Here is a 22,349-nt window from a genome sequence, read left to right on the forward strand (position 1 = left end):
CCTTTGGATAAGTCTGTGCAAACCTTAATTACAACTAGAGCATTGAGCAATGGAGTTTGTGGGAGACACTGAGTGCATGTTCTTCATACCTGGTGTTCATGAACCCTGACGTTCTGATTCATTCCTGTACACACCATAGAAAAGCGAATAGCACAGACTGAAGTCTAAAGGCAGGAATACTTTCCACCTCTAATTTTTCTTTCTCCAACACAGCAGCCTCCATGATCCTTTTAAAATCTAAGTCTGATGAGGATATTCTCTGGCAGTGACTTCCCATCGCATTTGCAGTAAAACCACCATCTTTTATGTAATGTTTTCACTTTTTAAATGTTTATTATTATTATTTACATTAATACAAGACAGCATGGTTTAACAGATATCTGATTCTTTGGTATCTTTCACTGTCTCATCCAGTTCTATATATAACACCCAGGGGGATGGCTCAGTCAGTAAGGTGATATGAAAGCATCAAGACCTGAGTTCAGATCCTCAGCATCCAGCAAAAAATTGGGCTCAATAGCAGGTACCTACAATCCCAGTCCTGGTCAAGCAGAGGTAGGCAGATTTCTAGGGCTCAGATAGCAAAATCACCAAACTCCTGGTTCAGCGAGAAATCCTGTTATTTTATTTATTAAAAAAGATAGTGATTGAGGAAGACACTCAGTGTTGACTTCTGACTTCCACACACATGTGCACACATGCGTATGTGTGCTATCCTGTAGGTATGCATAACCACATAAGCTTATGTGGACATGCATACAAAAGAAACTGAAAACTACATATGTTGTGAACAAAGTGATCATCTTATGACTAAACCCAAAATATGACTAATAACTCTTTTCCTGATGTTGTCCTTGTTCAGACAAAACCTCCCTAGCATCACCCTTTCCTGGGTAATGTATGCAGTGCAGACTGAGGACTAGGAGGTCAGCAGCCCCACAGCTAACCCCTGTGTCTTCAGTGGTAGCAGAAAAAAAATTGAGGCTTTCCCCCCTGCTGGCCACTTCGGTAATTACCAATCATGCTGGACTGTGGTTCATGTGTAACATGCATGGAGCTTCTTTGGGTCAGTAAGTAATATGGAAATCAAGCGTAATGCCATACAGGTGATATTTAGGAAGTAGAAGTCATGTATTTTGTCATGGAGAATATTATAATATGATTTTTAAAATTTTTATGTGTATCAGTGTTTTGCTTTCATGTAAGGGCATCACATGCATACAGTGCCTGTGGTAGTCAGTAAGCATCAGATTCCCTGGAACTGGAGTCACAGATGATTAGCCACCATATGGGTGCAGGGAACAGAACCTGCAATTTTGTAAATCTCTTGAGTATTTATTTTATTATTTGTTAGCTGCCTTCCTCCTCTTCTTCTTCTTCTTCTTCTTCTTCTTCTTCTTCTTCTTCTTCTTCTTCTTCTTTTTCTTCTTCCTCTTTTTTTTTTCTTTTTGAGACAGAGTGCCAGAGTGTTAGCACTTTTAAAATCTTTCTTTGTTTTTTGAGAGAGGGTCTCACTGTGTAGCCCTAGAGGCTGGCCTCAGGCTCACAGAGATCCACCTGCCTCCGCCTCCTGGGTGCTGGGGTTAAAGGCATGCACTACCATGCCCAGTCACTTTTTAAGTTTTAACAATAAATCGTTTTATCAGCTGGCTTAAAACAAAACTGAACACAAATCTTCAGGCTTTACCTCCTCAAAGCAGTTATGATGGATGTGTAACTTGTACAAAACATTTGTCAATGTTTTCTAGTCACCAGGGGGATGAGGAGAGATATCCTTGTACCTTTGAAAGACAGAAGAGGGATTGGAGAGATGATTCAGTGGTTAGCACTGACTGCTCTTGCAGAGGACCCAGGTTCAGGTCCCAGCACCCTCATGGCAGCTAACAGTTATCTGTAACTCCAGTTCCAGGGTCTCTAATGCCCTCTTCTGACCTGCTGGCATTACACACAGGGGTACACTTACATATATGCAGGCAAAATAGTCACACATAAAATAAAGAAAAAATTTAAAAGCCAGAAGACAAAAATCAGGTGAAAAAGATATAGCAGTACTTCAAAATTTGATACTTAATGTTAGAAGAATATTTTATATCAGTGCCATTGGAGGTCTCAATTAGAAAATTTGTAGAAATCCAAAACCTTTGAATTATTTTTCTCCTATGGCACAGGATCAAAATAAAACCTTTGGAAGTTCATTTTCCAGTCAAAAATAAAACAACTTCTTTAATTACTATTATTATTGTTATTATTGATCTTTTTGAGACAGGGTCTCCCTGTAGCTTCAGATGGCCTAGAATTCACTATGTAGACCAGGCTGGCCTCCATCTCACAGAAATCCACCTGCCTCTGTCTCCCAAGTGCTGGGATTAAAGGCATACACCACCATGCCTGACTTCTTTTATTATTATTGTTACATATACCTACATACATTTATAAACACACACATATACATATATATATATATATATATGCAATGTACTGAGTTCATTTAGTGGTATGTCCATTTGGGATTAGATAACCATAGGAGCTAGTCCTTAGAGAAAACTGACTCTCCCTCTCTCAACATCCCTTGATTGTCCATAGCTCTTCATTGTGAGGTGGGACCCTGTGACATTACCTACATCCACTTTGGCATGTTGGCTGATAAAACAACTGATATTGCTACTGTCAGATATTTAGTTGAAAAGTTCAACATTGAAGCTAAAAGAAATTTAATGGTGAAAATTTTATGGTAAAAATAAGAATAAAAATCTAGGCTGGGCATGGTAATGCACACCTTTAATCCCAGCACTCAGGAGGCAGAGGCAGGCGAATCTTTCCTCTGCCAGGCGAATCTTTGTGACTTCAAGGCCAGCCTGGTCTACATAGTGAGTTCCAGGCCAGCTGGAGCTACAGGGAGACCCTGTCTCAAAAAGGCCCCCTACCCCCAAAATGTTGATGGAACACAGCATCGTGGTATTCTTACCAACTTAAAAACCAACAGAGCAGAAATATACTTGGAGCTACTTGTGATGTGCACGAAATTTTTGATCATGCCTAAACAAATGACAATGTTCTGCCCACAAAAATGGAAGCTAAAATTGCCAAGATTGGCAAATGGTTATGCAGTGTATTTACACAGACTATATAAGTAACTGGTATATAAAACTCCTTTTCTTTTGGCCAGAAGCTGGTATGAAGGACAAAGAAACATCTAAGCATGAATGTGTACAGGTCTGTCTGTGTTGCATGTTACCCTCTGCATTTTGGAAATCCCTGCTCTTTGAAAACGCATTTTATAAAGAAACCAGAATTTAGATTGCATTGTGTACAAAATCAGCTGCAGATCTTTAATCAAATTATTCAATCAATATAGAGTGAAAGCTTGCTTCCTAGCAGGCTGCAGTCATGTACAATTAAGCTTGACAGAAGGAAGCCGCTCAAGTTTCTCCCAGCAAAGACTAAGAGATGAGAGCTCGTGGAGCTTAATTACCTAATTTGAAAATTGGGCTTCTGAAAAATTTTTACTTTGATGAAGTTTGACTTCTGGTTTTCATGGGATAAATCTATACACCAAAATGGAAAGAAATTATGGAAGTTTGTGATATTTTATTTATCCAGGCTTAGAACAAATGTTAAAAAAAGAATCATCAAATTGAGACAATATGCAAGTTTGGCCTCATAAGAGTATTATTGGAGAAAAGTGCTGTGAATGGAGGGAGGAAGAGAAAACACGTGAAAATATTGTCCTGGACATGGAAGTAGGAGGTGTTCTATGTGGGAGGGAAGAGGCTGAAAAGGCAGGGTTGGGGAAATAGGAGAGCAACAAGGGGGAATGGGGTGGAAAGCAAATATGCATTCTTTTATTATACACAGAAACACACAGACATAAATAACATGAGCGCAGAAGGGGATGGGAAGGCAAGTAGGAACAACGTTCAGTGATGTTCATGCATGAAGATGTTACGATGAAGCCCATTATTTTGTACACTGTGCTGGATAGCTTTAGTGTCAACTTGACACACCTGGGTAGAGGGAGCCTCCACTGGGAAATTTCCACCATTGGACTGGCCTGAGGCCTTGTCTGTGGGGGCTTTTCTTGTTTGTTGAGTGATGTGTGAGGGCCTAGCCCACTGTGGGCATTGCCACCCCTGGGCAGATGGTCCTGTATTGTATAAGAAAGCAGACTGAGCACAGGTCAGAGGAGCAAGCCAGTAAGCATTGTTCCTTCATAACCTGTGCTTCAGCTCTGCCTCCAGGTTCCTGCCTGGAGTTCCTATCTCGGGCTCCCTCAGTGATGATTTGTGATCCAGAAGATGGAAGGCAAATAAACCCCTTCCTCCCCAAGTTGGTATTGGTCAGAGTGTTTTGTCACAGCAACTGAAGGCAAACCAGAACACACACTAGCAAAAAATATTTTTTTAATTAAAAAAGAAAATATTGTCCTGAAGATATTTGCACCTTTTCTTTTAAAAAGCAGAATTGAGAATATCTTCCTCAGAGCAGAATGTGCCCTTGAGGTTAAGGCTCATCAGTGCTGGAGGAAGGTCATGAATCTGCTAAACACATTATGGTCCACTGAAAAGCACAGATTAAATCTACCAACATTGTCAAATCTATTAGCCATAAAATGCCACTGTGAAGAAGACTGCAAATTCAATAAAATAACAAAACTATATTTTTTAAGAAAACAGACATTGTGAAGGAAAATTCCCATATCACAATGTTAGACACAAGATTGGCTAAGTCAACAGTTAAGTAGGTGAGTCTGTCAAGAGTGATTATTTACTTGAGCTATTTTAAATGTTTAAATAATCAAAGAATACCTAAGAAGTTTCATGCATATGGCTATCTGTTATTTAAACTTACTTTGGAAAACTTTATTTAGAGAATGAGTTTCTCTAGGTGGTTGTAGTTTGCATCTGCTACATCAGCGCTTGGGAGACTGATGCAAAAGGACCGGTAGTGCAAGGCCAGCCTGGGCTACATAGGAAGCTAGATACCAACTTGGGTTACATAAGACTCTGATTAAAAAAAAAAAAAAAAAAACTAAAGGAAAAGAAGTTTTGAGTACAATTATTATTATTGCTATTATTTAAGAAGATTACTGTATAACTTAGGTTGGCCTCAGACTTACACTCCTCCTGCCTTAGTTTCCCAAGGGCTGAGATTAAAGGTGTATACCACACCCTCAGCTCTTGACTAGAAATATTTTATAGGTCCAATAATACAATAAAATGACATTTTTGTCAGTGATATGTACTTTATCAGGGCATGGTAGTGCATGTTTTTAATACAGCACTGGGAGGTGAGACAGAAGGATCATGAGTTCTAGACAAGCCTGACTACTTCGACCCTATCTCAAAAGGAAATATGTATGTGTATATTTGTGTATATACTTTAGAATGACAGAACATGAATTACTTCTAGAACCCCCTTTTGCCCTCCAAGGTATCTCAGCTTGAACTGTGAGGGTGTGTTACTTCCTGCAGACCCAGCTTCTCTCCCTGTGTCACTGCACAGGCCACACGGGCCTCCTTTTTCCACCTTCCCTGTCATTTCTTGCTTGTGGATTATGTTACCCTGACACCTACTTCCTGTTTTCACCTCCTGTGAGTCCTTGCTCACATGTCTTCTATTCAGCAAGTTTTCACCCATCGACAGATTTATAGCTGCTACTTTCTGAATGCTTCTTTTCTTCCACCCCTGACTAATTTTGTGGATTAATTTGTGTTTATTATCTGCTTCTTGCCAAGAAAATGTAAGGATTATAGCATTCAAGTCTTGTTTTGTTTTGTTTTAAGGAATCTAAGCTGGCTTTGAGTTCATTATATGGCATAGGAGGATGACTTTTTACTCTGATCTCTGTCTCCACCTCCCAAGTGCTGGGATGACAGGCTTGTGTCATCTGATTTCTGTGGTCCTGGGGATTGAATCCACATTTGTGGGACGTTACACAAATATTCCACCATCTGAGCTACATCCCTAGCCCCTAGGACATTCAGTTTTCCAGTGGTTATTTTTGTTTGATGTTTTGAATATACCATTGTAGACCCTGGTGCATAACAGACACTCAAGAAGTATCTGTCCAGTGAATACATAAATGCATTGCCAGCCAACCAACCACATGTTTTATTCAGATTACTCCATTTTTTTTTTAATTATTAAGCCAGGTGTGGTAGTTCATGCCTGTAGTCCTAGCACTTGGGAGGCAAAGGCAGGCAGATCTCTGTGAGTTCAAGGCTAGCCTGGTGGTCTGCATAGTAAGCTCCAGGTCAGCTGGGGCTACAGGGAGACCCTGTTTCAAAAAGACCAAAAAATTATTTATTTTTATATTTTTTATGTGTCTCATTATGTATGTAAGGGCACCTGAGTCATACAATGCCTGCAGATCCCAAAAGAGGGCATCAGATCCCCTGGAATTGGAATTATGGACAGCTGTTAGACACCATGTGGGGGCTGGGAATTGAACCTAGATCCTCTGCAAGAACAGCCAGTGCTCCTAACCACTGAGCCATCTCTCCAGCCCCACATTACTTCTTTTTTAAAGCCAAGTTTAATCATGTTATCACCTCCCTCTAGGCACCATCCTACCTAAAAGGACTTTGCCCTGTCATGTCTTGTTTATGCTTCCTATCTGAGGATGGTACACTTTTCTATTTCCTTGTTTTTCAGGTAGGAAGGGGGAACTAGTATTTGCTCACATGCTTAGAATTTAACCTTTCTCTAGGAGACAATTGGTAATTCTTCTGCCCTTGGAAAGGAGATCTAACCAAGCAATATACTAATTATTACCTTATTATTGTTTGTTTTGAGACAGGGTCTTACTGTGTCACCTAGGCCAGCCTCAACTCATGCTCCTCTTTCCTCAGCCTCTCATGTAGCTTGAATTGCAGGTGTGTACCAGTATGCCCTGCTAGTCATGCATGCCCTTTAGAAGCTGAAAGCCTCCCCCATCACTTTCCATGTTGATGAGCACCAGCATTCTAATACAGATGCCATCCTGATCTTTTCTTTCACTTATGTTTTAGGTGCAGCTTGTGTATACTACCAGAATCCAGGAACCTAATATCTACAGGTATGCTTTGGATTCTATTCAGTAATTTCAAAATAGAAAGTTATTGTCACCAATATTCAAGCGATAGTTTGGTTTGTAAAAGCTTATTACTTGACCTCCTCCAGTGTCTTCCTCATTCCATAGTCTTTGAGCAGAGGTAGAAAGTCCCTAAGCTGACTTGGCAGCCTCTCAGGTGCCTGGCCTTCAGATACCTCTTTCAGCCTGGTGGGCTCTGGCATTTCCTGTACCACCCAAAAAGGGCAAATCGTCCCAGAGTCAGCACAGATGTCTGGCACTTCTATTCCAGATGCATGCTCCAGTTCTCAAAAGAGAAAACACACCTGAAGAAACTTAAGCAAGAGTCCAGCGACGTCAACCCTTGGACCAGGGCTGATGTAGGATTGCAGGATTCGGTCATAGATGCAGGGGTGCACTCAACTTTCCATGCCTGCTCCAAGTTTGTTTAGGTGTGCAAGGGTTTCCTGTGGCAAATGTTACTAATGGAATACCTTCACTTGCTAAATCATTTCTTCTGGCAAAAAACAGAATTGATGGTCTGAAACAAAAGAAAACAACAAAACCCCCCAAACCCCTGGCAAGCCCATTTTTGTCTGTGTGTCTCTCTTTAATCATAGCTTGCATTTTTTTAAAAAAGCATCAGATACTTTCCTGGGAAACAGTTAAAGGGCTCACAGTACAGATGGCAGGGATTCATGCTTGGTACAGAGCACTCCACTAAACTACCCAGTTTCAGAACAACAGCCAGAGGTGTACACACAAGAAGCAAAGCCAGGGAAAGGACTTATGCTATATGAAGCCTTTTAAAACTTCCCACCTGAGGGTACTTTCTGCTCTGGTGGTAGTGAGGTCCCTTTACTAAAACACATGTTGCCCAGCTTCAGGAAGTGGTAGGTGAATACTTCCTCATAGTCTTGCCCTACTTAATAAACAAAACAAACACAAACAAGGCAGCAGTGCTGGATGCACAAAAGGCTCTCATCAGAGATAGGATTTCTTAAACCTGGAAAGCCAAGATTTCAATAGAAATACAAGGAACACTCAAGTACATAACGTGAAAAGCAGTCCAAGCACCAGGCATCCTTGTACATGTCTGACTTTGCTCTCAGTTATTTGCATGCCAACACTAGCTTTTGAACATCCCTTCCCACAATATGGTTCTCTGGCCTCCTTTCCCTCTTTTGCTCTGGTACTATAGCCAGGGCCAGGCCATTTTGTAAAGCTCGTCCCTTAACCTGCTTTTCTGGGTTCTTGTGCTCCCCATGTTTATAGTAGATTCTATATACAGGCCCCAGACCAACAGACTCCCTTTCTCCCCTGCCAGGTAAGAATAAGAGATAGCCTGACTGCAAGCTTGCACTATGCCCACGGATCACGTAGCATAGATGTTTCCCCTCCCTCTGAAGTGCATGTGAAGGGTCCCTTACTCTGCCACATGGGCCTGAACTTTCCTTTGTGTCTCCACCGTGTTTTAATCTCCTTGTCTGCCTATGTTAATAATTATTTTAATAAAGCTCTGATTTAAATAGCAATCCATCTTAGTGTCCTCCTGGAGCTTAAACCTGAGACCTCTCACTCTCCAGCAAGCTGACCCTGTTTGTTGGATTTTCCAAGCTCCGGGGACAGTTGGCTCTTGTGTGATGTGACCAACAGGCACTGTAGAGAGTGGAGTATGCAAAACAGGGAAATAACAGGGCATTTATCCTGTTTACTTTCCAATGTCTCTGTCAGCTGGAGTGTGACAGACCTGCTTTGGTTCCAACATACTGACCAGGGCCCCTGGGCTCCGATGACTTTTGTCATGCATTTTGTCCTTTTAGCTTGGGTAGTGATGATTTACTGCTGTAGCCAATCTCTGGTTACCTCAATATCTTCTATTATCTGTATAATCAAGTTTCTTCATTAAACTGGTTTGTAATTTCTGGACTGGACTTTGACTGGTAAATGCTCCATTACTGAACTGTACAGTGGAGGCATGTGTGAGTGAATGATATAAAATCCATTCATAAATACATTACAGACCTTTATAAACTCCTGAATTGTTGCATTTCAGAACCACAAATACTAACATGCACTGATAGAACACTAAACTCAAAAACATGGTTCCCCCGTCTGTTTCCACCAGGTACTCTGGCTTGCATAAATGAACTGAACATTGCTTTCAACAAACCTTGAAAGCGTATTCAATACCAGCTATGACTATGGCAATGGAATGTTCCTAAGGCTTTGAAATTAATAGCAATATGAATAATACTTTATAGATGTTTCTGTTACATGATCAAAATAATGATTTTTGGTAATAATAGGGAAGAACAGTTCATAAAATAGAATTAAAATAGAATTAAACAGAGCACATGAAGCTTCTTTCTTAAGAGGCCTACATTCTTTTGCATGCATGCCTTGTGATTTGTATTATTAAAATCTCTGAGTCACAAAGTAGGTTATGGATCATGGCATAGTAAAACCACCTTTACTATATTTAAAAGGTCGGGGGACAGACTGGAGAACCTGCAATTTGAGGTTCTTCCCTTTTCAAGATAATGGGCCTTTAATTTGTAATCAGGATTCTTCAAGGTCTCTTTTTTTATTTAGAATAGTATACTGCTGAGTGAACTAATATTAGACTATTATGATAGTGGTTTACTTCTCCTTATATACTATATGAAGACTCTGATTTAAAAGAATATGGGACTTCTTTGAATAAGCACAAATATCCCTAACTGTGAGGTAGACAGGTTCTATGTATAGGCAGGTCCGGATGAGAAACTACATTTGGAGATGTAGAAATATTTCAGCTGGTAAAGTGCTTACCATGCAAGCATGAGGACTTCAGCTTGACCCCCTGAATCCATGTAAAAAGCTGGACATGTGGCATGTGTTTGTAATCCCATTGCTGGGGAGGAAGAAACAAAAGGATCCCTGGGGCTTGCTGGCCAGCCAGCCTAGCTTATTTGGCAAACTCCAGGTCATTGAGAGATGCTATCTTGAAAAACCAATGTGTACAGCATCTGAAGAATGGCACCCAAGGTTGTCCTCTGGTCTCCAACATACGCACACACATGCATATGCACCTGCAGGTACATTTGCACCCTCCCACACAACTACATTTGTTTTCTGCTTGGATGTAGAGGTGCAGACTGTGCTTATAGTCCTGTCCAAGGACATGCTGGTGGTGGCTGCAGCTGTTACTCAGGGATTAGCACCTGAAAGAATTTGAGAATTCCTCTAGTCTTTCAGAGCCTCCAAGAACTGAATCAATCACTGAATACCTATTTACTCCCAGAATTAGAAACAAGCAAAAATAAATCAGATGCATCTTACAAAGGGCCATGTTGAATTTAAAAGATAGTATATTTTACCTTAAGAGACGAAGTTATCCATTTTCATCCTGCTTTTTATTAAGTACTCAAAACTATGTGTCAGCAATGGGACACATACCCTAAACACAATCCTTTCTTAAAATTTGAGAGAGCTATCCCTTTATCTTCTGCTTCTTTCCTGGCTGGCAATTATATGAAAATAAGTAATATAAAATTCATATTTCAGTTTAAAAAATATACTTAATGAAAGACTGAGCATTTGCTTTTATGTCTTTGCATCTCTGTGTGTATATGTGGGTATGAGAGATAGAAGGTAGACAGACATAGTATTTGAAAATGTTGTAGCCTTTAAACATTATTTTTCAGGATAGAGGACACAAACTTTGAAAGAGAGTATATTTTCCATGTTGTTCTTGCCTCTTAAATTTAACAATGTATTTTAGAGTTATTTTTAGTTTGCATAAGTCTCTGTGTGCATTTTTCACAGTTGCATACTATTATGTAAAATGGGTAAACCATAACTTAGTTGACTGTAACTCCATTAAGTTTATTTTTTTATTTACTCAAAAAAAAAACCCATAAGATAATGAATTTTCCTTGTTGCACATTTATCTTCATATATATGTGTGTATGTGTGTTTGCGTGCGTGCGCCTAACTTTTCCATTTTGCATTTTAACCACTGAGCCATCTCTTCATCCCCAAGTTTATTTTTTTCTTAAACCTGCTTTTTAAAAAGTTTAGTTCAGAGGCTGGAGAGATGGCTCAGTGGTTAAGAGCATTGGCTGCTCTTGCAGATGACTTGAGTTCAGTTCTCAGCACCCACATGGTGGCTAGCAGCTCACTGTCCATAACTCTAATTCTGAGGAATATGACCCCCTCTTCTGGTCTCTGGAGGCATTGAATGCATGGGTACACTTACATGCAGATAAAAATACTCATACACATAGAATTAAATAAATTAAAAATACTTTGGGTTTCTATTGGCTCACCTTTTCTAATAAAATATTTTTTGAGACTTTCATACATGAGTACTGTGTTTACATCATTTCCACATTTTCCACATTTCCACTCCTCACTTCCTCCTCTAACTCCTCTCATGCTCCTGTTCCCTTTCCAGTTTTTGTCTTCTTCTTTGATTAGTGCTACATATGCATGCATATGTATATTATATATATTATATGTATACAATGCACTCAGTCCATTTAGTGGTGTTCCTATGTACAAATATTCTGGACTGACCACTTGGGACTAGATAACCTATCAGGGATCTCGTCCCTGGAGAAAACTGATTCTTCCTCCCTCAGCATTTATTGATTGCCTGTAGTTCTTCATCTAGAGGTGGCATTTCCCTCATCCACATTGATTGGCCAGCTGGTGTTGTCATTATGCAGGTTGTGTTTAGGCAGTCATACTGTGGAGATTTCATGGGGCAACTTTTCCCTGTCATGTTTAGAAAACGCTGTCTCAGAGCAGGCCTCCTGGTCCACTGGCTCTTACAATCTTTCTCCCTGTCTTCTGTGATGTTCCCTGAGCTTTAGACATAGGGATTACTTTGTAGATGTATCAGTTGGGGCTAGGCACCACACATTTGCTTATTCTATGCATTTTGACCAGTTGTGGAACTCTGTAAATGTCTCAATCCATTGCAGAAAGAAGCTTCTTTGATGAGCATGAGAGCTATACTTATCTGTGAATGTAATGATAAGTACTTAGAACATAGTAAGAAACTGCATTTGTTTAGGAGAATGGCTGTAGTCGGTTCTCCTCTAGGTCTAGGACCTCTCCAACGATGGATACTCAGCAATGCCTACAGTGTTAGCATTTCAGACTTTTATCCCCTTTTTAAAAAATCCTTCATCACTCTAAGTTATTAAAAAAATCTTCCATTTTCTTCTATTTTAAATAAAAGACATTTTGGGCACTGGAGAGATGGCTCAGTGGATAGGAGCACTGGCTGCTCTTGCAGAGGACCTGGGTTTGGTTCCCAGCCCACATGATGACTAACAACTGTCCAAAACTCCAGTTCTAGAGAATCCAGTGCTTTCTTCTGACCTCCAAGGGCATTACATGACATCGGCGCACTTCCATATATGCAGACAATACACTCTTACACATAAAAAGATAAAAATAATAGAAACCAACTTATTTCTATTTTTAGTTGCATATGAGTATATGCACATGAGTGCAATGTCTGTGCAAGCCAGAGGAATCGAATCCACCTGAAGCTGTAGTTACAGGTGGATGTGAGCCACCTGATGTGGGTGCTGAGACCCAAACTCCAGGTCTTCCAAAAGAAAAGTGTGCTCTTAAGCACTGAGACATCTTTGCAACCCCTCTTATAATATTTTTATGTTTTTAGTTATTAATATGTTCAGGTCAACTAGTTTATTTATGTATATGATTTGTTGAGGATTAAAATTTATTTTAAGTATTGTTGTTTATTGAGTCCTTAGTATGTTTCTGACTATTTGAAATGCCACATTACAGTATACGATTCCTTGCAAGTATAAAGTCTGCTTCTGGATTTTCTAGTCTACTTCTTCAATCTATTTATACGTTTTGTCACCACCATTGCACAGATTTAACTAGTGCCATTTGTAAGTACCACATCATAACTGATTGTACCACACAAGCTCCTAATTATATTAATTTTACAGAATGTTACCTCTCTATCCGTTGAGACAAACATTTTTTAAAAACTTGTTTTTTGTTTGTTTGCTTTTGTTTTTGTTTTGAGATAGGTTTTCTCTATGTAGCTCTGGCTGGCCTGGAACTCACTATTTAAATCAGGCTGGCATCAAACTAAACAGAAATCTGCCTGCCTCTTCTTCCTAGGTGCTAGTAATATAGGTGCCTGTGGTCACACCCAGCTTTCTAGCCTAAAAAATTTTTTTTTTCTTGGGTGTTCTAGCCCATGAATTTTAACATAGCTTGATAATGGTTTAAGTAATTCTTCTAGAATCTTATGAAATTTTATTGAATTTGAAGCTCATTTAGAGGAAAGTAGCATAAATACCCATCTCCATTTAGTGTGTATGATACATAGAGATAGTGAATGGTTAGTGAAACAAACACGTTTTCAGGTTTAGTAGTAGTCTCAAAGTCTGTACAATGATCTTGCCTGTAACCCTCATCTTGTGTATTAGAGTTATAGAACTGTTCATCTCACATATTTGATATTTTGGGTCCTCTCACCTTTTCTGTTCCCTCGCTCATTCCTAGAAACCATTGTTTTACCTTCTATTTCCACATTTGGACTCTACATATAAGCACATACCTACAGTCATACAGTGGTTTTCTTTTCTGTCTGTCTTATTTCACTTAGCACAATGTCCCGCAGCTCAAACACATTACATCAAATAGCAGGATCTCTTTATCTTCTAAAACTGAGTTATATTCCAGTATCTACTTCATCTATTACAGTCTGTTTCATTATCTATTCACTCATCCACAGGTACTGTGGTTGTGTCCATATCTTGGCTGTTTGGGTCATGCTGCAGTGAGCATAAGAGTGCAGATACCTCTACAATATGTGGCCTTCGTTCCTTTGTGTGTTCAGCAGAAAAATTGCTAGGTCATATGGAAGTTCAGGTTTCCAGTTCTTTAAAAACCTCCATGTTCTTTCTCATCATGATTGCACCAGCCTGCATCTCATCAACAGTGCACAAGGCTTCCCATTCCTCTACAAGTCTGCCAGCATTTGCGTGGTGTCACACGCCTTTAATCCCAGCACTTGGGAGGCAGAGGCAGGAGGATCTTTGTGAATTCGAGTCCAGCCTGGTCTACATAGTGAGTTCCAGGGCAGCTGGAGCTACAAGGAGACCCTGTCTCAAAAAGACAAAAAAAAAAATTGTGTGGGCCAGGCATGGTGGTGCATACCTTTAATCCCAGCACTGGGGAAGCAGAGGCAGGCAGATCTCTTTGAGACTGAGGCCAGTCTAGTCTACATAGTGAGTTCCAGGCCACCTGGAGCTACAGGGAGAAGCTGTCTCAAAAAACAAAAACAAAAAGAACCCCTAAACTCATGTGTGCTTTGTGTATGTGTGCTTGTGTAAATATGTGCTCATGTGTACAAGTTCATGGGTGTTCAGGTGCATGTTGTGTGTGGGTGTGCATGTACGTGTGGAGGCCAATGGTCACTCTTAGTGTCCTTCCCCAGGCGCCCTCCATCCTATTCTCACGGCCTGAGACTCACTGAAGAGGCTAGGCTGGCTGGTCAGTGAGCCCCAGGGAGTGGCTTCTTTCTGCTTCCCCAGCTCTGGGGTCTAAACATGTGCCACCCACCTGGCTTTTTATTTTTAATGTGGGTTTGGGGGAATCGAACTCATATCTTCATGCTTTAGCGACAAGTACTTTTACTGTCTGAGCTATTACACCAAGCCCCTCCCCAAATATTGCACTTAAGTATATGCAAACATTTTTTTCCCCCAGAAGCTTTATGCAGGCTGGAGAGATGGCACAGCCATTAAAGCTCAGGCTCACAACAAGTTTTTTGCTTTCAACATATGTGCATGTTTGTATGTGTATTTGAATGTGTGTATAATTCTGCCTGTTGAAAGTTTGGGTTATTTTTAAAAATTCTCATAACAGTGCTATATTTTTCTTAAGTGGATTTTTTTAGCTTATCAACTTGTACTTTTTGTTGATGTAATCTAAGCTCATCTGTACAATCTACTTTTTAGAGTTTTTTTGGGCTTTACTTTAATTCCTAACATTAAGTTAATTTTCCTAATGATGGCACAGGTACTCAGATAGAGTCTGCATTCTGATTGTTGGGCACAAAGTTTTATTTCTTAGTAATTGATTTACAATCGTATAAATTTGAAATAACCATAATATATGTTATCTAAATATTCAATAGCATGATTTTCAAAGTTATTTATGTGAATGTAGACTATGAGTTCTCCATGGCAACTATTCCTTCTGCAGAAAAGCAACTATAGACCATGGGTAAGTGGAATGACATGGTCAGAACTGATCCATAGATGACCTTAGATTGTTGATGTGTGTTTATTGTTTATTTATTTTACTAGTGGTGACTGAGAGGAGATATAATGCCTTATCCTTTGAAAACATCTATTAACAATGCAAGCTCTGTTCTGATGCTGCTTGGAATCTGGTAGTTGAGGAAAACGCCCATGACCAGCACCTTTCCTTATATGCTTGGGAACAAGTGGTTATTTTTTAGGTGACCAAAAAGAAACAGAGGCAAAAGGCAGAAAAGCCTTATTCAGAATTTTAGTCTAGCACTATTTTTAAAATACACCCTATACCTCTGGTTTTTAGCTTCACACCAAAAGATTTAGTAGTTAAAACTGAATCCTCTGATACTTTATGTGTGACTTAACATTTGAGTTTTCATGTATTAGTACAACTTCTTTTCTTCTGTCTATAGTGAGGTTCAAGAGCCAAAGAAATCAGCACCACCTTCTAAAACCTCGGCAGCTGCTCAGCTGGATGAGCTCATGGCCCACCTGAGTGAAATGCAGGCCAAGGTGGGTATAGCCTGGATGCTGGAGCCTCTGGCTTTCTGAGAGGCACTAAGTTGCTTCAGTGGAGCTCAGCCCTGCATCCCACAGCTTAGATATTCTAAGGTGGTATTCATTTCCCAAACTACATTGAATTCAGTGAAGAAACTAATTTGGGCAGGAAAGAAAACAGGGTATAGGCCTTGCTCTTGAGGAGATTAGAGCATGCTTGGGAAAATGAGCTGTAAGCCCCTGAAATATTTTTAGAATAAAAGGCAGGCAGTTTGCTAAAAGATGTGGTGGAAACCTTAGCGATTTTGAGAGGTTATATCAGAGAGATGAGCATAGGGTTTGGAATGGACCCTGAAGTATGGGTAAGGTCTGGGCACAAAAGGAGAGGTCTGTTGAATTGGAGAGAGCCCTGAGGGTATAGAGGCACCTGAGGTCTGATGCTGCTGAAGGTCAGTTAAAGACATTTGGCCACTGGACAAGCTGAGACAGAGCAAGGGAGGTCAAAGTAGGAAGGATGAGTCCTGAGCACATAGTGAGACAGAATCTGCCTCTTTGTTCTTGTCCACGGAGCATAAAGGGCAAGCTCATGTGCCCTGGCAGAGAATGGAAATCAGATAAGGAGGCCTAAGGATTTATCAAGGGAAAGATATCTAGAATTCTTTTTTTAAAATTTTTATTTTATGTGTATGAGTGTATTGCCTACATGTAAGTAAGTGCACCCATGTCGTACAATGCCCTCGGAGGACAGAAGAGGCCATCAGATCCCCTGGAACTGGAGTTAGGGATAAGTTGTTAGCTGCTATGTGGGTGCTGGGATTCGAACCCAGGTCTTCTGCAAGAACAACCAGTGTTCTTAACCACTGAGCCATCTCTCCAACCCAATATCTAGAATTCTTAATACAGATAATCTAACCAGTTTAAATCTGGTTGGAAATTATGATACATACCCATAAAGTACCCATGGAATAGTTCAAAGGCAGACTTTTACAGTGTATGTGATTGAGGGGTCAGGGACCTTGTCACCATGGGAGTGCTAATGTCCCACACAGTACCTATCTCATACTGAATAACATATTCATTACAGAAAAAATGAATAAAGTCACAAACAGTGTTCTCTGGTGGCTAATATTTGGTTAGTTAATATCTACAATAAAGTTGAGTAAATTGAAAAAATATATTAGGAAATTTACTATGTTGTGTTTTTAACTTAAAATGTATCTCTTTAAATTTTAATTTAAAAATGCATGTTTAAAAAATGAAAACTACATTTTCATGGTACAAAATCAAAAGTAGAAAAAAGTTTCTTCTAAACTGTTTCCATGTCATTTGTTCCCCAGTTGCCCCAATCTGCCCCCTGCAGGTCATCAGTGTATCTTGCATCTCACATGTATGTTCAGAAGTATTCTGGAATATGCAAGCCAAGAGATGTAAATGTACATACATTGTTATATTTTTACTTAGTTATTTTTTCAGAACTGATATCAATCTCTTTCAGTACCTTTGGCCCTTCACCTTTTGAACAGTTACCTCTCAAACATTACCTTCTATTATATAATAGAGGGGAAGAGAAACCTTTCAGAGGATCAGATTCTTGAAAGAAAATGAGCATAATGATTGGTGAGATAATGTGAAGTTATTCCAGGCAATGAAAATTGAATAACCACATCCCTGAAGGCAGACATCAGCAGATCATATTCAGGAGACTGTAGGACTGTCCCCCCAACCCCGACTTCAATAAGGAGGTCTTTTTCTGTGTTTAAATAAAAGACAAGATTGGAAAACTAAAGTGAGGGCTGTGGATGTGAGGCTTCGAACATTTGTCCGATGATCACAAATTTGATGGGGAAGCAATAGAGAGCCCCTGAGTGTTCTGATCAGGTAAACTTTAGGTGGATGGTAGTAGCAGCCCAAGGGACAGGAATATAAAACACCAGAATGAGGACATGGGGCAATGAAGGAAAAATGAGACAAGTTTGTAGTTTGAGGATCTCAAATTGATCATTTATAGGATCTGTAATGATTATAAGTGTTACTATAAATATTATATATAAGTATACATAATTATGACTCATAATTAGTTTGTAGATGTGTTTAAATAAATCCAATCCACCTGCAAGTCTGTGTGACTATTTCTCCCCACCTTCTCCCTTAACACTGGTCTAAATCATTCCATAATACTCTTTCTTGGCACCACCTGGTTCTCCATTCAGCTCATGGGAATGCTGAGTGTACTTTCATCACTCCTGTTTGAAATCCTTCAGTGGCTCCCTCCTCATCTTAGAATAAAACCCAAACTCTTGCCATGAGGGATCCAGGTGCTCTTTGTCTTTCTCTCTATCATCTTCTATATGGTGAATCTCAGTCCCTTTGCTCTAGCCCTTTGTATCTTGTGTTTACTTCTGTTTACAGACTGTCTACTTCTCTCCCTTCAGAATGATTGTATTTCTGGGTCCTTGAATATCTCTAAAACATATGCAGAATTATCTCTTCATGAGAGATGCCTTCTCTGATTAACCTTTCCTAAATAAGTTCTTTCTCACCTTTCATCATAGCTTTTCTTTATCCAAAACTGCAGACTGTTTATTATCTATTACCCACTGAAAAAAAATTCCATGAGCTCAGAAACTTGGACTGTCTTATGTATTGCTTTATAACAAGGATCTAGAATGGCACAAATGAGGTATTTAGCAATTAACAAATGAATAAATGATGACTAGTTATCACCTGGGGTCATTGTAAAAACTAGAATGGTCATCATCTTCACACTATATGTTTTTTGCAGACAAAAGATTTACAAATAGATGTAGATGAAGAATGGTCATACTTAATTTGCCTTGAGGAATGTAAAATGAAAGGGAAATCAAAGTGTTTTCATTGGGGTTTATGTTGGATGTCTCCAGTGCCTTGAAGGACATTAAGGGAAAGACCATGAGATCAGTCAGTGGAGGTGAACTTCAGGTTATACAACACATGTCAGTAGGAATGAAGGTGCATGCAGGCTTGCTCTCTCCATGACTCTTCCTTTGTACCAGGTTGCAGTGAAAGCTGACACCAGCAGGAAACATTCACCAGACAAGCGGGATTACACAGCGTCTCTGGACTCAATGCTTGGGGGTTTGGAACAGGAACTGCAAGATCTTGGGATTGCCACTGTGCCCAAGGGCCACTGTGCTTCCTGCCAGAAACTGATTGCTGGAAAGGTAGGGAGATCCTGGATGTTGATCCAACAGCGTCTGTGTCTGTGGATGCCCCAGGATGTCTCCTTCTTGTTAGGGTCTCCGGTATTTTAGTAACTGTTGATCATTGATCACTTACAACGCTTTGGGCACTGAGCTAAGTGCTTTAATAGCTCATTTAATAGCTCAATCAAGCTTTTATAGAGGTTTTATTATTGTTCTTTTTGCAAAAACAAGAAGCCATGAACTCAGAGACCTGGCAAAGACCAAGGTCTAGTAAGAGGCAGAGGCAGCACTGGAATCCAGGAGAGCCTGCCTCCCGAGTTTGAGTGTCTGTTCACTTTTCTATGCTGCCTTTACTGAGATAAGCTTTCTCACTGCTCCCCCTCTTTAAGCATTTTTGACATACATTTATTGATTGCAATTTTCAGTGGATTGTAACTTCAAATCCTAGTCAGAGTCTTGCTCTGAATGATCCACATAAAAATATCTTGAAGGGCTTTCAGATCTGATTCAGAAAGGACATGGGGTGAGGTGCTTAGAGCCGAGTAGTACTTGACCTCTTCATTAGTCAGGACAGTGTGTCCCTTTTACTGTCTTTGAAATGTGGCCACAGATGCAATGTAGGCCCAAGCCTCAGGACTGTGCAATGTAAGGGGTGTTGTCTACGTGGAGTGCAGTGTGCTCAGCACTCTCTACAGGTGTGAAACCTCTGGGCACTCTTGCATTCTGCTGGGTTCCCATGTCAGGCTCTGTTTTATCCCCAGGTGATCCATGCTCTGGGGCAATCCTGGCATCCAGAGCACTTCATCTGTTCTCACTGCAAGGAAGAGATTGGCTCCAGTCCCTTTTTTGAGCGCAGTGGCTTGGCCTACTGCTCCAAGGACTACCATCACCTTTTTTCTCCACGCTGTGCCTACTGCGCTGCTCCCATTGTGGATGTGAGTAACTCACCCCCCCCCCCAGGCTTTCCCATGGGTTTTCATCACTCATCATGAACCCTGGTCATGTCTGGCAACTCTGCCACCTTCTGATACCTCTCTTTGTGTCCCTATTCCAGAAAGTGCTGACCGCAATGAACCAGACATGGCACCCAGAGCACTTCTTCTGCTCTCACTGTGGAGAGGTGTTTGGTGCAGAAGGTAGGAGCTGGAGGCTACAGCCAACCCCATGAGTGGGTGTCAGGAAGGCCAGTGGCCCTGGTGTCTGTTCACTGCCGTGGCTACATTGATTGTGGCATCGCCACCATTTCAAGGTCTAGTTGTCATCTCTGTACCTTTCCCCAATTTTTATAATTTCTGTTTAAATTGATTTTTTAAATTTAGTTTGGTATTTTGTTTTTTGAGGCAGGGTCTCTATGTAGCACTGGCTGGCATGGAACTTGCTATGTAGACGAGGTTGACCTTGATATCACAAAGATCCACCTACTTCTGCCTCCTGAATGCTGGGATTAAAGGAATATGCTACCACACCCATCCTGTTTTTAAGAACAGATACTATACTTGATCTTAGCTAAAAGGCCTAAGAATAATAATTTTTGTTTAAACTGATTTTTAGTTAAAAAAGTGAAAATTCATCATTTAAAGACAGTTACTGGGCTGGGGGATGGTCCAGTGGGTGAAGAGCTTGCTGCACAAATGTGAGGACCTGAGTTCGAATCTCCAGGACCCATATAAAAACCGGGTCTGGCATGTTTGTAATCCCAGTGCTCCTACCAGGAGGTGGGAGGCAGAGACAGGAGAATCCCTGGAAACTTTCAGAGCCCCCACCCTAGAGTACAAGGTGCAAACAGAGAGACCCTGTCTCACACATGGTGGAAGGCAAGGACCAACACCTGATGTTGTGCTCTGACGTCCACATGTGTGTTGTAGCACATGCATGCTTGCACTCACACAAACATTCACATATACACATCACACACACACACACACACACACACACACACACACACAAATACCTCTTGTCCTAGTTTGTCTCTTCATTGCTGTGACAAAACACTCTGACCACTACCAGCTTGGGGAGGAGAGCATTTATTTGTCTTACATCTCACAGGTCACAGTTCATCAGGGAGCCCAAAGTAGGAACTCAGGGAAGGAACCCGGAGTCAGGAGCTAGAGCACAGGCCACGGAGGAACGCTGCTTACTGGCTTGCTCCTCTGGCCCCTGCTCAGCCTGCTTTCTTATCCAACACAGGCCTACCTGCCCAGGGGTGTCACCACCCACAGTGGGCTGGGGCCTCCCACATCACTCAGTAATAAAGAAGATGCCCCACAGACATGGCCACAGGCCAGTCCTATGGAGGAAATTACCCAATTGAGGTTCCCTCAACCCAGGTGTATCAAGTTGACACTAAAGCTATCCACACACCCCTATTCAAGGGTGGTATGAAAAAAAGCAAGGCCTTGCTCTTCCTTTCCCTAGTCCTCAAACTATTTTCCTCTCCAAATTTGTTCTGTTATTTGTTTTAAATAATAACATTACTATAGGATGTTTTAATTTTTACCATTATATATTGACTTTCTACCAAAGAAGATGAGACTCAGAGATATTACTTCCTGCTTCACCCGGGCATACACTTCCCTGCTCTCATTCTCTCACTATGGGATGTGTCATAAGCAGGCTACATCAGTATTTAATGCATACATGTTTATAGCCATGCATATATTCCTCACAATAAAGCTATTTAGCAAACCATGATTACGGTAGAGCATTCATGTTGGAGACAGACTACTAGGGCTAAACTTGTACTGTGGTATTTATGAGTTGTGGTATTATGTAGTTGAAGTCATTTAACCATTCTGCACCTCAGTTTGCTTAAAAGTAAACTAATACTAGTGACTACCTTATAAGGTTGTGATGAAGATCAGGAACAGCACATGCAGAGTATTGGGAATGGTGCTGACATATGGAAGTAAGATGGTGACTAATATAGTATCCATTTTTCTTTTGGTGTTAATGCTGGAATCCCTTTCCCCCAGCTTAGTTTTCACCGTGAATTATTAACTTACTTAAAAGAACCGTGAAGTCTTTCTCAAAATAGTCAAGCACATCTGATAGTAAGTCAGCTCCTTTTTCATGTTCTTGGGGATATCCTGGTGGGACAGTTCTGTCCTCCTGCTCTAACCAGAAGGGCTTTCTTCCTGCTAGGCACCAGCCATTCTGGTCCATTGTTTAGATACCATTGATGCAATGTATTTTACTGCCTTTGTCTTTGGATCCTTGCTTCTTGGATCTCTCTCTCTCTCTCTCTCTCTCTCTCTCTCTCTCTCTCTCGTGTGGAATTGTCACTCCCCCCATACCCATTGGGTCTGTTCTTAC

At 40.6% G+C, this 22,349-nt stretch overlaps 1 protein-coding gene across 4 annotated transcripts in view; it reads left to right on the forward strand.

Moving 5' to 3' along the window:
- Positions 1–22,349, forward strand: part of Lpxn (leupaxin) — a 47,558-nt gene that overhangs the window by 9,088 nt on the left and 16,121 nt on the right. For all 4 annotated transcript variants that reach the window (XM_029563154.1, XM_029563155.1, XM_029563156.1 and 1 more), the window contains 5 exons: positions 7,011–7,057; positions 15,771–15,870; positions 18,888–19,055; positions 19,799–19,972; positions 20,092–20,173. In XM_029563154.1, the coding sequence (XP_029419014.1) occupies positions 7,011–7,057; positions 15,771–15,870; positions 18,888–19,055; positions 19,799–19,972; positions 20,092–20,173 (571 nt within the window). The remainder of the gene's footprint in view (positions 1–7,010; positions 7,058–15,770; positions 15,871–18,887; positions 19,056–19,798; positions 19,973–20,091; positions 20,174–22,349) is intronic.

This window comes from Nannospalax galili, unplaced genomic scaffold (assembly GCF_000622305.1).
Source record: "Nannospalax galili isolate Female #2095 unplaced genomic scaffold, S.galili_v1.0 scaffold936, whole genome shotgun sequence".
Lineage (NCBI taxonomy): Eukaryota > Metazoa > Chordata > Mammalia > Rodentia > Spalacidae > Nannospalax > Nannospalax galili.